This window comes from Dendrobates tinctorius, unplaced genomic scaffold (assembly GCF_039654945.1).
Source record: "Dendrobates tinctorius isolate UK_male_01 unplaced genomic scaffold, ASM3965494v1 ptg000171l, whole genome shotgun sequence".
Classification (NCBI taxonomy): Eukaryota; Metazoa; Chordata; class Amphibia; order Anura; family Dendrobatidae; genus Dendrobates; species Dendrobates tinctorius.
This window is the reverse complement of record NW_027361838.1, coordinates 24,204,827-24,220,456: the sequence shown is the minus strand read 5'-3', so window position 1 is coordinate 24,220,456 and position 15,630 is coordinate 24,204,827. Positions and strand designations below refer to the sequence as shown.

The 15,630-nt window shown below is 48.0% G+C and overlaps 1 protein-coding gene across 10 annotated transcripts in view; it reads left to right on the top strand.

The window, feature by feature from the left end:
• The window catches only part of MPPE1 (metallophosphoesterase 1), a 111,699-nt gene that overhangs the window by 30,778 nt on the left and 65,291 nt on the right, over positions 1-15,630 (top strand). For all 10 annotated transcript variants that reach the window (XR_012221278.1, XM_073550988.1, XM_073550985.1 and 7 more), the window contains 3 exons: positions 7,955-8,058; positions 13,859-13,939; positions 14,902-15,010. Coding sequence is in view for 9 of the 10 variants with exons in the window: in XM_073550988.1 (XP_073407089.1) it covers positions 7,955-8,058; positions 13,859-13,939; positions 14,902-15,010 (294 nt within the window). In the remaining variant the exon portion in view is untranslated. The remainder of the gene's footprint in view (positions 1-7,954; positions 8,059-13,858; positions 13,940-14,901; positions 15,011-15,630) is intronic.

Below are 15,630 nucleotides of genomic sequence, written 5' to 3'. Positions count from 1 at the left end.
ATCGCCGCGTCTGTAAAAATCCCATCTATTAAAGTGTCACCCTAGTTAACCTCTTCAGTGAACGCCGTAAAAAAACACAAAAAATTAGCAAATTATACTTTTTCCAAGCGGTATCATCATACCGTTTGGAAAAAGTGCAATAACACGCGATCAAAAAGAGGGATATAAATAAACATGGTACCGCTGAAAACGTCATCTTGTCCTGCAAAAAACAAGCTGCCATATAGCTCCATCGGCGGAAAAATAAAGTTATGGCTCGCAGAATAAAGTGATACAAAAAATTATTTTTTCTATAAAAGTTTGAGGAAAAAAAAACCCACCAAAGCATAAAAAAAAATATAAATGAGGTATCGCTGTAATCGTAGTGACCCGAAGAAAAAAAACTGCCTTACCAATTTTATCACACGCGGAATGGAGATAATAAACAATTCCTGAATTGCTGGTTTTTGTTCATTCTGCCTCCACAAAAATCAGAATAGAAAGCGATCAAAAAACGTCATGTGCCCGAAAATGGTACCAATAAAAACATCAGCTCATCCCGCAAAAAACAAGCCCTCACATGACTGTCGGCCGAAATATAGAAAAATCATAGCTCTCAAAATGCAGCGATGCAAAAATTTCTTACAAAAAAAAGCGTCTTTTTAGTGTGTGACAGAAGCTAAACATGAAAAAAGGTATAAATCTGGTATCTGTGTAATCGCACCGACCCAAAGAATAAAGTCGCCATATCACTAATACCGCACGAGGAACGGCGTAAAAAATAAAACCAATTCTTCACCTTTTGTGGATTTGTTCATTCTGCCTCCCAAAGAACGCAGTAAGGCGATCAGTGGTTTACCCCCATATATGGGGTATCAGCGTACTCAGGACAAATTGCACAACAACTTTTGGGGTCTAATTTCTCCTGTTACCCTTGGGAAAATAAAAACTTGGGGTGAAAAGATCATTTTTGTGGAAAAAATGATTTTTTTAATTTTACGGCTCTACGTTATAACCTTCTGTGAAGCCCTTGGAGGTTCAAAGTCCTCACCACACATTCAGATAAGTTCCTAGTTTGCCCTAGCCATCTTTTATGCCGGACACGCCCCCTCCGGCGTGTCATCTTATTATCTCGCCGTTTCCACAGCCGGGCACGCCCCTCTATCTGCGCGTCACCGGCGATTGGGCCATTTTGCAGGTCGCACACACCTCCTACGCTTGTCAGCCTATCGGGCCGCAAGCTTTCTTCTTTTGTGCTTTTTCCTGCCCGATGGGAGGTGGCGATGGGTCAGATTATCTTGGCTAGGTCCAGGTCATGCCTCCCAGCACAGCTCTGGCTGGATCACGCCCACTGCTCCGCAGCGTCACACCTGTCTCTCCCTGGCTCGGTCCGGTCACTACAGGCTCACCCCGCCGTGTCAGCCATTAGGAGGGGCACTTTTCTTTGTTTTTCGCCGGCCGGCACATAAGCCGCGCCGTCTCAGGCTAATCTGGTTCCTTCTGCTAATTGAGCCCCCGGCTTTGGGTCTTCTCTCCCGGTCTCCACTTAACCACGCCCTCTTACCGGCCTCAGGCCCTTCAGTGTCCCTCGGCCAATCAGCGCTCACCCGGCGCATTACCAGGCCAATCTGTGTGCACCTTAGGTGTAGCCACGCCCCCTCCCGATGGCAGTGTTTTGTTTGACTAATCAGTGAGTGTGCCTCTCTAGCCCTGTCAACCGAGACACGACCCCACCCAGTATAGTGTCTCAGTGCATGATCACAAACTTGCAGGCATTATCTGTAGTTTTGTGCACTGTCTGTCACCATCTGCCTCAGGACCCAGAGGGCACAGCAGGCGGTGTGCCTCTGTCTGTAACAGCGGACAAAGACTCGTGCATCCCCAGCAGGCTCAGCAAGCACCATCTCTATCCGGCACCGGATCTGGGAGACACTGCAGCCTGACACTGCAGCCTGAGCAGCGACAGCGCCATCTCTGGTTTCAGCTAGGACCAGCCCAGGCTGGTTTGTTTTTTCTACCTCATAGAGGCTTATCTATCCCCGGCAGTAGTCTTCGTCTCTCTCTTTGGCCGCCATGTGTATAAAAAGCAGTGGCCTTCTGACCAGTCTTCTGTACTGCAGCTCTTCCATGGTGTCTGCCCTTCAGCAGGACAAGGGCACTTCCCTCCCTCAGGAGTGGGCTGCTGCCATGTCTCAGTCAATATCCGACCTGACAGAAGTTTCATAGTTTGCATCGGTCTACTGCCACCAGTGCTCCGAACACCTTTTAGGGTGCTTCGCACGCACCTGTCCGTGATGATCACAAGGACATATCTGGTACGGAACAAGGGAAGCGATCCCAGGTCCCTTGGCATCTGCCCGGGATGAAAGCACTCCCCTCCCTCCGGAGTGGGCTGTTGCCATGTCTCAGTCGGTCTCAGACTTGACTAGAAAATTCACAGTCCCTGGTACAGGTCCTGGAATGTATGCAACATCTGTCTGTCGCCACCAGTGCTCCGAACACCTCCCATAGTGATTTGCATGCATCCAACCACGACCTCCACAGTGACAGATCAGGAAAAGATCTAGGAAGCAGACTGTCTAGCTCCTCATCTAGTTCACCGGGCCCCTCTGCGGCATCCAGAATGCCCCTCTCTACCCATTCCCCCTCCTCGGAGGCGGACGTCGGGTCGGATGTAGCTTTTCAGTCAGAGTCTGACACGGTTGTGGATCAGGCTTTTGGGACGCTGGACATGGTAGATAGCCGAAATAATGCTATCGTTTAAAACCTCGAAATAAAAACGGAGGATGCGGCTGCTCAGGACGTCTGTTTCATTCAGACGGTGAAATGTCCCTCTAGCATTTTTTCACAGAGTTTGAGGCTACCACCTCTAGACACTGGGAACATCCTGGCAGACGCTTCACGGGAAGAAACTGTCTGGACATTCTATACCCTTTTATAATACTCTTTATATAGCGCTAACATATTCCGCAGCGCTTTACAGTTTTCATACTTCGCAGACCTTGTCAGCATATGGTCCAATTCCCCGAAGGTGGATCCACCTTTTTTTCACGCTTAGCCTCTCAAACAGTTCTGTCCAGTCCTGATGCGGCGTCTCTTGAACGCTACGGACAGACAGATTGTGTCTTTAACTGTAGTGGTCTTAGAGGTGTCATGCACTTCTCACTGACCTAATTTCGCCAAAAGCCATATTGGCCTGGGTCAAGATACTTTGCTGGGGCATTATGGCGGCTCCTACAGAGGAGCTGGCAGATCTAGCTCTGGCCTGCAGTTCCAGGAATCCAGGCTCTTTGGGACCAAGCTGGTCCAGATCACTTCCGACGCCACCGGAGGTAAAAGCACCTCTCTGCCTTTTCTCTGGCGGTTTCTTCCAGCAGGACCGTTCTCCTGCACAAGGGAAAGAAGGAAACCTTCCTTCAAGCTGTTCCTCACTGGAGGCCAAGGACCCGTCTCTCTAAGTCCTCTGGATCCCTCTAGCACAGATTCTCCTCTAATGACAGGTCATCCCTACTTGGGAATCTTTCCAGGGTGGAAGGCAGGCTTCTTCTTTTCACAGAGACTTTGTTGTCGCCGGTCGACGACGCCTGGGTCAGGGAGATCTTTACACCCGGCTACAAGATGGAATTTTCTTTGCCCCCTGGAAGAAGACTTTTCTCCCTCCCGCCAATTCAACCCTCTCATGGGTTCTCCAAGCCGTCTCGTCCCTGCCTAAGCTCAGGTGTCATTGTACCCGTTCCTTGGCACGAACGGTTTTTGGGGTTCTACTTGAACCTCTTCATACTCCCCCCCCCCCCCTCCTCCCCCCCCCCCCCAAAAAAAGGGACGTTTCTCCCCGTCTGATCTTAGACCTCGAGCAGTTGAATTGCCACCTTCAGATTCGCCTCTGCAGAATGGAGTCATTGCACTTGGTGATCCTCTCCATGGAGCAAGGGAATTAGCTTTGCTCTGTGGACATTCAGGATGCTTACCTGCATGTTTCTGTTTGTGTATAGCATCGGAGGTTCCTTCGGATTGCGATACAGGAGCATCATTACCAGTTCGCGGCACTCCAGGGTCTTCACAAAGGTCATGGCTGCGATCATGAACTGTGCCTTATGCCCAGTTTCACACCCGCCCTCTTCAGTTGGCCCTCCGGTCTACCTGGGATAAGAGAATTGTTTCTCTGGTTCGGCCAGAGCTTTTACCTCTCAATGTGAAGCAGTCCCTTTCTTGGTGGACACGATCTGTCTCTGCCCTGCGCAGGAGGTCATTTCTCCCGCACAATTGGCAAATCATCAACATCGATGCCAGTCTTCAGGGTACGGGAGCAGTCTTTCTCAATCTCACAGCGCAGGGTCGCTGGAACGTTCAGAAGACCTTCCTCCCCATCAATCTCTTGGAGATCAGGGCAATTCTTCTTGCCCTCCTCCGCTGGCAGTCTGTCGTTTTAGGCAAGCCAGTCCGCAGTCAGTCGGACCATGTTACAGCCGTGGCTTACATAAACCACTAAGGCGGGACTCACAACACACAGATCAGGGTAGAGATAGCAAAGATCCTGCATTGGGGCGGAAGGCCATGCCCCCCCGCAAGGGGATTAACTTTGCTCTGTGGACATCCAGGATGCTTACCTGCACGTTTGTGTACAGCATCGGAGGTTCCTTTTTGTTTATGATACAGGAGCACCATTACCAGTTCACGGCACTCCAGGGTCTTCACAAAGGTCATGGCGGCGATCATGGGAACACTGCCTTATGCCCAGTTTCACACCCGCCCTCTTCAGTTGGCCCTCCGGTCTACCTGGGACAAGAGAATTGTTTCCCTGGTTCGGCCAGTGCTTTTACCTCTCAATGTGAAGCAGTCCCTTTCTTGGTGGACACTATCTGTCTCTGCCCTGCGCAGGAGGTCATTTCTCCCGCTCCATTGGCAAATCATCAACATCGAGATCAGGGCAATTCTTCTTGCCCTCCTCCGCTGGCAGTCTGTCCTTGCAGGCAAGCCAGTTCGCAGTCAGTCGGACCATGTTACAGCCGTGGCTTACATAAACCACCTAGGCGGGACTCACAAAACACAGAGATAGCAAAGATCCTGTGCTGGATAACTCCTGGGACAGTTTCTCGCTACGCCTCGGCTTTAGAGGTTGCAGGGCTGCGACCTAGTCCTCTTCTCACATTCTTACAAAGTGTTACGAAGTTCATACTCGTGTCTTGTTTGACGCAGGCCTAGGAAGGAAAGGTGCTGCAGGCGGCGGTTACGCACCGGCCTCAGTCCTTTTTTTCTCTGCATTCTTTCTGTTCCCACCCTTGGGCAGCTTTAGGACGTCCCATGGTTACCTTATTTCCCCCAATGAAGCTATAAAGAAAGAAGGATTTTTGGTACTCACCGTAAAATATCTATCTTGGAGCCTTCATTGGGGGACACAGCACCCTCCCTATTTGTTTGTATTGGTTTTGGTCGTTGAGCCGGTACATATGTGGAGTTTGTTGGTTGCTTCTCCTACTGCTTTAACTATTAACTGAGTTTAACTGAGGTACTTCCTGCCTGTCAATGGGTGTATGCTATGGAGGAGGAGCCAGTTTTACTTTATTTGCATAGTGTCAGCCTCCTAGCGACAGCAGCATACACCCAGGTTACCTGTGTCCCCCAATGAAGGCTCCAAGAAAGAGATTTTACGGTGAGTACCAAAAATCCTTCTTTCTTTATAGCTTCATTGGGGGGAATAAGGTAACCATGGGACGTCCTAAAGCAGTCCCCAAGGGTGGGAACAGAAAGAATGCAGAGAAAAAAAGGACTGAGGCCACAATGCTTCAATTCTTGTGAAGTACCTAAAGGGTTAATAAACTTCTTGAATGTGTTTTTGAACACCTTGAGGGGTGCAGTTTTTAGAATGGTGTCACTTTTGGGTATTTTCTGTTATATTGACTCCCCAAATTCAATTCAAATGTGAAGTGGTCCCTAAAAAATAATGGTTTTGTAAATTTTGTTAGAAAAATGAAAAATCGCTGGTCAACTTTTAACCCTTATAACTTCCTAACAAAAAAAATTTTTGGCTCCAAAATTTTGCTGATGTAAAGTAGACATGTGGAAAATGTTATTTATTAACTATTTTTGTGACATATCTCTCTGATTTAAGAGCATAAAAATTAAGTTATTGCAAAATTTTAAAAATTTTCGCCATATTTCTGTTTTTTTTCATACATAAACGCAAGTCATATTGAAGAAATTTTACCACTAACAGGAAGTACAATGTCACGAAAAACATTCTCAGAATCTGCAGGATTCGTTGAAGTGTTCCAGAGCTATAAGCACATAAAGTGACAGTGATCCGATTTCAAAATTAAGGCCTGGTCATTAACCTACAAAATGGTTTGGTCCTTAAGGGGTTAAATAAAAAAGAACCTAGACATGTTTGGTGTTTGTGAACTCTTAATGACCTGGAGAATCATAATGGCAGGTCAGTTTTATCATTTGGTGAACATGGTAAAAAAAAAAAAAAATCCAAAAAACAGTTGTGGAATTGCACTTTCTTAGCAATTTCACTGCACTTGGATTTTTTTTTCCAGTTTTTCAGGATACAATATGGTAAAACCAATGGTGTTGTTCAAAAGTACAACTTGTCCCGCAAGAAACAAGCCCTCACATGGCCATATTGACGGAAAAATAAAAGTTATGGCTCTGGGGAAAAAGGGAGTGAAAAACAAACGCAAAAAACGAAGGGGGGTAAAATCAGGTTTTCTATGTTAAATATATAATTTTTTTACGTCTATATTAAAAATAAAAATGATAAATCTTGCAATTTTCACACTAATCCCTGGGACATTTTTAGACTCTTAACTTCCTATTGATTTAGGAAACAACACATTGCAAACTGTAAAGCGCTGCGGAATATGTTAGCGCTATATAAAATAAAGATGATGATTATTATTAACACATGTACATATCCATGAGCCTGTGCAAAGGACATTGTGAAGAGGAAGCAGGATCCATCAATCACAATAGGTTATCTGTGTGTAGACAAAATATATATTGTAATCCTGCCTTTGATAATATGAAGTCTTGCTGTAAACTCTTTTTGAAAGTGCAGATATTAAGAATCTAAAAAAGCCTCTGGACTTCACTGTGAACGTTTTAGATTTCTAATGTTGCTTTTTTTTTGTTAAAGATCACTATGAAAAAAATGCCAATTTTTATTTTCTTGTTAAATAGATGTACCGTAAATGCAAAAACCTGATTAAAACAATAAGTAATTTTCTTTATTATAGCTTCCCTTTAAGATGTTGATCACCTATTCTTAAGGTACTGTCACACTTAGCGATGCACCAGCGATCCCGACCAGCGATATGACGCGGTCAGGATCGCTGGTGCATCGCTAAGTGGTCGCTAGTGAGCTGCCACACAGGCAGATCTCACCAGCAACATCGCAGAGAACGGGGGTCGCTACTTACCTGTCACACCAGGCGATCCTGTGTCCTTTCGCCCGGCTCCACGCATCGCTCGTCACAGCAGGAAGCACTGCAGGAAGCTGACGAGAAACGGCCCAGGACGTTCTCGCGAGATCAGCGATAACCAGCGGGGGAGCGGGTTCTAGGTAAGTATCACACACAGCGATATCGCTAGCAATATCGCTATAACGTCACAAGTTATAGCGATATTGCTAGCGATATCGCTTAGTGTGATATGCCCTTTAGCTTTGTCTTCAGCTCTGTTCAGTTTATATCCAGAACCTGGAGGCACTAATACCCAATGATAAGCGTGGGGTCCTAACTAATCTGATATAGATGACCTATCCTTATTGGTATGTCATCAGTAGCCTATGCTTGGCCAACCCTTTTAAGGGTGAGCAATTAGAGCCAATGGGCACATAACCTAAAACTGCCCAGAAATGCACAGTGGAATACTTGGCATGGTCAATAACCCTATATTGTAAACTGTGTGGTCCCAGTCTGTTATGATACTGGATACTGATCATTAACTATTTTTTTTTGTTTTTTCCCCTCAGGCATGGGAAGATGATATTACTCGATTTCGGTCTATGTTCAGACACCCTCCTCACATGGAGCTGCTAGTTGTTGTAGGAAATCATGACATTGGATTTCATTATGAGTATGTATTGACTTTGGTGTGGTGCTTGAAATATAGGTAGCATGTCAGTTGAGTATACCATATGAGTTTGGACAGCCATTGATGTTTAAAATGCTGATTCCAGAGGCATAGCTAGGGGTTCAGCTCAGGGGAGCGAAACACCTGAGTGGCCCCTAACCAAGTAGAATAGATTACAGCTACAGTGCCGCACCCCAATTGTGACTTCAGGGGAACCTCAGCTGATGACCATGTTATTACTGAAAATCTCTATACAAAGACGAACACTGATGTTACCCCCTTATTGTGATCACATAGTGGTAGATATCAGTGCTGCAGAACACATAAGAGGTCACAGTACAGTTACAGATAGCGACTTACCGCTGATGCTCTTTCTGATCACTTTTTCCGTCTATCCATCTGGCCCAGACTGACATAACTTCTTCAGCCAGGAATCATCTGCAGAGACTACAACAAAGACACATTTAACGTCTCGCACTTCCTGCACAGTCCCCATCTATTCCCAACCTGCGCAATCTCCTCATCCTACTGATAGCCCAATGCTGAGCTAGTTCTTTGGTGGCAAAGACATTCATATTACTCTGTCGCCTAATTGGGGGACACAGAACCTTGGGTGTTATGCTGCTGTCCACTAGGAGGCGACACTATGCATAATCTGAAAAAGATTAACTTTGGCTCCTCCTCTGCAGTATACACCTCTGTACGGCGTCAGCCTTCTCCAGTTTTTGCTTAGTGTCGCAAGGAGGCACACCTTTTTTCCTTCCGTTTTTTCCTTTTTTCGTCCGGAAATACAGATGAAGAAAAGTGGGTCTCCAGCGAGACTCCCGGCATGGCTCCCTCCTCGGTCCCCTATTAGGGGTACCCGGTTAAGGTCGAGGTGGTTTTTCCCCATGTCGCTCCCTCCCCAGTCCCTCGGGTCCTGGTTCGAGGTCGAGACCCCCCCTCCTTCCCCAACCCCTTTAAGGGGTCTGGGTTGAGGCGAGGATGAAGACCCCCTGACGGTGACAGACGCACCCTCCCTAATCCCCCGCAGGGGGCATTAGGTTGAGACGCCTCAGGTAGGGTCGGAGATCAGGCAGCATTTCGCAGCTTCCAGGGACCCCAGGCTGGCTGAGGGATCCTGTTGGGGCCGGGGGAGGGTGCGGACTGGATGGCACAGCAGAGACGGGGTTTTTTCTGCATCCCTGTCTCTGCAACAGCAGCGGCTCCATAGCGCTTTAGGGGCACCCCATACAAAAACCGCTGCCCCTGCTACCCCCACCGCTATCCAGTCGACCATTCTGGGGGGGTCTGGTACAAAAAAAATTCCAGAGTCGCCCCCGGAAGTCCCAGAACATAGGATTTGCTTCGAAAGTGTTCAAAAACCACCTAAGCTCTTCCCTAATCACGATGAGTTTGAGAAAATACTTACCAAACAGTTTGCGCAGCCTGACAAAAAATTCGATAATCGAAAATATTTGGAAGCGAAGTACCCCTTCCCACATAAAGACACCAAACAATGGACAGATCCACCTGAAGTGGACCCTCCGGTTTCTAGGCTAGCAGCGCAGACTTTACTCTCTCTGCCGGATAGCTCAACCCTCAGGGACGCAGCAGACCGGCAAGTAGAACGCATGGCTCGTTCTATTTTCGAAGCGGCAGGCGCCTCTCTGGGCCCTGCATTCTCTTCAGTTTGGGCAGCCAAGGCCATCCTGGCTTGGGCCAAAAAACTACAGGAGGGTCTTCAGGCTTCAATTCCTGAACTCTCGGACCAAGCGGTCCAGATGGCAGTGGTAGCAGACTACATGATTCATGCAGCCCTGGATTCCGCCAGAGGTGTAGCGGGAATAGCATCTAACGCCATCACGATCCGACGCATCCTCTGGCTGCGAGAATGGAAAGCGGATGCGGCCTCAAAGAAGTCCCTCACGCGACTTCCGTATATTACTGGAAGACTTTTCGGCGAAAAGTTGGACACCATGATAGCCAATGCCACTGGGGGTAAGAGTACCTCTCTCCCTCAACTAAAACCGAAACGCACGTTTAAACGAAAAAACCAGACGCGATTCCGATCCTTTCGGAATTCCTCAGGCTGGTCCGTTTCGCGCCCAGTGCAAAACCGCAACCGTTCTCCACGCAGAGACAACCCACGGACGCAGCAGCGACCGGACAGGGCTTGGCAGTCGAAAGCAGGCCAAGCGAAACCCAAGGGAGGAAAACCTCAGAACTTCACTTCATCATGACTCGAGACCTCCGGAAGACACCCCACCAGTAGGCGGCCGACTTTTACTCTTTCAGTAAGTCTGGCTGCCTATTACAGAAGACAGGTGGGTCAGGGAAATAGTGTCTTCCGGATACAAGATAGAGTTCACTTCTGTTCCACCGAACCGGTTCTTCCTTTCTATTCCTCCAACACCACCAGAAAAGGCTCATGTTTTTCCACCAAGCGGTTTCCTCTCTCCTTCAATCAGGAGTTGTGGTGCCGGTTCCCGCGAACGAGAGATTCCGAGGATTCTACTCAAATTTGTTCGTAGTCCCCAAGAAAGGAGGCGGCGTCAGACCCATACTGGACCTAAAACAGCTCAACAATTACGTACGGGTCCGTCATTTCCGCATTGAGTCCCTCCGGTCCATCATTGCATCCATGGAGCAGGGAGAATACCTCGCCTCCATAGACATACAGGATGCGTATCTCCACATACCAATTGCTCCCGCCCACCAGAGGTTTCTCAGGTTCGCGGTCAACCAAAACCACTACCAGTTTGCCGCCCTTCCGTTTGGACTCGCCACGGCTCCAAGAACGTTCACCAAAGTCATGGCGGCCACCATGGACGTCCTGCACTCAAGAGGCATCCTAGTCGTCCCGTACCTGGACGACCTCCTCGTCAAGTCTCCCACTTTCAAAGACTGCGAGGTCAGTGTCTCAATCACTCTAGACACTTTGAGTCGCCTGGGATGGCTAGTCAACCTACAGAAATCGTCGACCATCCCAACTCGGACTCTAACATTCCTGGGAATGGCATTCAACACCGCCAGGGGCCTGGTGCTCCTTCCCAAGGACAAGACACTGGCCATCCGTCTGGGAGTTCGCACACTCCTTCGCAGTCCTCCTCGATCTCTCCGGTTTGCCATGAGAATCCTCGGCAGGATGGCAGCAGCAATAGAGGCAGTGCCATTTGCCCAGTTTCACCTCAGGGTCCTTCAACTAGCCATACTCAGGTCTTGGGACAGGAACCCCTTCTCCCTCGACAGGGAGTTCAGGTTGACGTCATCAACCAGGAGATCCCTGCATTGGTGGCTCAAACCAACCTCGCTTACACGAGGGAAGCCATTCCTCTCAGGACAATGGAAGATCCTGACTACCGATGCAAGCCTGACAGGCTGGGGGGCGGTGCACCTACATCACAGGGCACAGGGCAAGTGGTCACCGAGGGAAGTGACATTGCCCATCAATGTTCTGGAAATCAGGGCCATCCTCTTGGCACTGAGAGCCTTTCATCACTTGCTTGCAGCCTCGCACATACGGATACAGTCGAACAATGCCACGGCTGTGGCATACGTGAACCACCAAGGCGGGACCCGCAGCGCCCAGGCGATGAGAGAAGTGGCTCATATCCTCCGCTGGGCGGAAGACACAAGGTCGGTACTTTCTGCGGTACACATTCCGGGTGTAGAAAACTGGGAAGCCGACTTCCTCAGCAGGCAAGGAATGGACTCGGGGGAGTGGTCTCTCCATCCCGAGATTTTTTACCAGATCTGTCAACGCTGGGGAACCCCGGATGTGTTCCTAATGGCATCCCATCTCAATACCAAGGTCCCCAATTTCATGGCCAGGACACACGACCCGCGGTCGCTCGGAGCGGATGCCCTGGTCCAGGACTGGTCCCAGTTCCGACTCCTGTACATTTTTCCACCCCTCCCCCTAATCACCAGGGTCGTGAGGAAGATCAAGCAAGAGGGAGTTCCGACCATCCTCATCGCGCCAGACTGGCCCAGACGTACTTGGTACGCCGACATCGTGCAACTTACGGCAGACGCCCCCTGGCGTCTACCCGACCGTCACGACCTTCTGTCTCAAGGTCCGTTCTTCCACCAGAATTCAGGGGCTCTCAATTTGACGGCATGGCCCTTGAAACCTGGATTCTAACCCAGGCAGGTTTTTCACCGGCAGTCATTGCAACTATGATCAGGGCAAGGAAGCCTGCCTCCGCCAAGCTCTATTATCGTACCTGGAGAGCTTTCTTTTCTTGGTGCGAATCTCATGGACAAGTCCCACTCCCTTATTCCCTCCCGAAGGTACTAGGTTTTCTTCAATCGGGCCTAGACGCCAAGCTATCCTTAAGTTCGCTTAAGAGTCAGGTGTCGGCGCTTTCAGTCCTTTTTCAAAAGCGCATTGCTATTAAACCGCAAGTAAGGACTTTCATCCAGGGAGTTTCCCGATTGGTTCCTCCCTACAAACGTCCGCTGGATACGTGGGACCTCAATCTGGTCCTGACAGCATTGCAAGCCCCACCCTTCGAACCTCTTAGAGGAGTTCCACTCTCCATTCTGTCTCAGAAAGTGGTTTTTCTAGTGGCGATCACCTCGTTACGCAGAGTGTTGGAATTGTCAGCACTTTCCTGCAGACGGCCTTTCCTAGCCTTTCACCGGGACAAGGTGGTTCTCCGCACGGTACCATCCTTCCTTCCGAAGGTTGTCTCCAACTTTCACCTTAACGAAGAGATTTCACTGCCTTCCCTTTGCCCGCTTCCGGTTCATAGAGTGGAGAAGGCTCTGCATACGCTTGACCTCGTCAGAGCATTGCGGATTCACGTGTCCAGGACTGCACCTTTCCGGAAATCTGATTCCCTCTTCATTCTTCCGGAAGGTAGTCGCAAGGGGTTGCCGGCTTCCAAGGCTACCCTTGCCAGGTGGATCAGGTCCACCATACATGAGGCCTACCGACTTAACAGTTCCCCTCTTCCGGCCGGTATCACGGCACACTCTACACGGGCAGTAGGGGCATCCTGGGCCATTCGGCATCAGGCTTCGGCACAACAAGTGTGCAAGGCGGCCACTTGGCCTAGCCTACACACGTTTACGAAACACTACAGTGTTCATACCCAGTCCTCAGCGGATGCGAGCCTGGGTAGACTGGTTCTGCAGGCGGCAGTACCCCAAGTCTAGGGGACTGTCAGCACAATATTCGTCCACTGCTTCCCACCCAGGGACTGCTTTGGGACGTCCCAAGGTTCTGTGTCCCCCAATTAGGCGAAAAAATAGAGGAGATTATGGTGTAATCACAGTAAAATCTTTCTCTTAGCCTTTAATTGGGGGACACAGCTCCCACCCTGTTGCCCTTACGGGCCGTTGTTTCCTGTTGAGTTCTCATATTGTTCTTTGAGCTCGTACATAGTAGCCTTCTTACAGGCTTGGTTATGTTATTTGGTTACGTTCCTCCTTATGCTTTGGCACAAAACTGGAGAAGGCTGACGCCGTCCAGGGGTGTATACTGCAGAGGAGGAGCCAAAGTTAATCTTTTTCAGATTATGCATAGTGTCGCCTCCTAGTGGACAGCAGCATAACACCCAAGGTTCTGTGTCCCACAATTAAAGGCTAAGAGAAAGAGATTTTACGGTGAGTACACAAAAATCTCCTTTCTTCATATCCTGTAATCTACTGGTAGTCGTCTTCTTCTGACCTTGCTGCTAGGTCTCTCTTGATATGACAACTTTGGTGTCAATGGTGCACATACTGTATATACTTTTAGGGACATGAATATTTTGCTTTACCCATTTACTGTGGTCTTTAAAAAAACAATATTTTTTGTATCTTTTCTACATAGGATGACTACACACAAACTTAAACGATTTGAGAAGGCTTTTAATCTCACTTCAGGAAAAGTAATTACTCGTAAAGGAATTAAGTAAGTTGTGTGTATAAAGGCCCTTTTACATTTAGCGATGCACCAGCGATCCAACCAGCGATCCGACCCGGTCAGGATCGCTGGTGCATCGCTAAATGATCGCTAGTGAGCTTTCATACAGAAAGATCTCACAGCGATGCAGCAGCGACGCAGCGCACGATACTTACCATTCACACACAGCGATCCTGGCGTCCTCCCGCCCGCCTCCACGCGTCGCTGGACGTCACAGCAGGAAGTCTCAGCAGGAAGCGCCCGACGAGAAATGGAGCCTGACATTCTCGCGCGATCAGCGATGGACAGCGGGGGAGCCGGTCGTTGGTAAGTATCACACATAGCGATATCGCTAGCAATATCGCTATAACGTCACAAAACCAGTGACGTTTTAGCGATATTGCTAGCGATATCGCTTAGTGTAAAACCCCCTTTAGTTGTGCCCTATCTATGTAATGTGCTGCACCTTGTTCAAATCTTTGATATATTTTTTTTTTTTTAACACTAACACAATACACATTTACTTAGTGGGTAATAATGATTTCTCTTTCGAACTTTCCTAGTATTTTTTTAATATGGAGTAGCATCAAGTTTTCTGTACATTTTTAAGCCCATGTTCACACACATGCTTACTTTGGCTCTGTTCTGTCAATGTGGTGTAGATGCAGAGTAAGGAGCCAGTGTTATTCAAAAGATGTTTCCACAAAGACATTTTGCCATTATGATTGCATATTATTCAGTATACTGCATGTTCTGATGCATATATCATACTGTTTTTCTCCATGTTCACATTTTTCACTGCGTCCATAGTGCATTGCAGCTCCTTGTTTTATCTCTTTCCATTAATTATGAATTATTTAGTTCTTTGTAAGCTCCAAATTTTGATTCAATTTTGTGCAAAGTTACCGTTGGGATTGCTTAGAGTGAGGAAGGCGCTACTTAACTAGTTACCGTCTCTTCTTTTGTTCCAGTTTTGTCCTGGTAAATAGTGTAGCCCTCGAAGGTGATAACTGCGTAATCTGCAGAGCAGCAGAAGATCAAATCCTCGAAGTTTCCCGTCAGCTTAATTGCTCTCGAAAGGTAAGATCATCTGTATCTCCTACAAGTGTGCTTTGTGGTGGTTTCATATGCCAGTATTAATGATGGCTTGCAGGAATGAGATGCAGTGAATTCATTACAAGGCACAAACCACTTAATGAAAACAGCGCATCATCCCAGTGGTGTGCGGCTCGCCAGAAATGTTACTTCGGTTGGGATGTGTAGTAACATTACTGGCGTAAGAAATGCAGCAACTATCGATGAATTAGAAGGGTGGATGTATTTACACCCATCCCGCTTCTGCTTTTCCCAATATTTGCCTATTTTGGCACAGCTGCTTGAAACTGGTGTGAAACCGCCAAAAGTCACCAACTTTTTTTTTTTTTTCCTTCAGCTATTCAGTGTTTTACACCATTTTTCCGGCATAAAGGCCTTTATGTATTGGCACCTAAATTAAAGGCGTTCACTTAGTCTATTTTGTATTGGAAACTTAGAAAGAGGTCCCCCGCTTGGGAATTCTCAACATTGCGAAGAAGCTGTCCAAAAATCAGTTCTAGAAGTCTTGTTGAGACCGTGTGTTACTTGTAAACACTCCAGTACCTTCTGGTGATGTCGACTGATCCATGACCACTAATGCTCAATTGTCTGTCAATGTTAGGGTT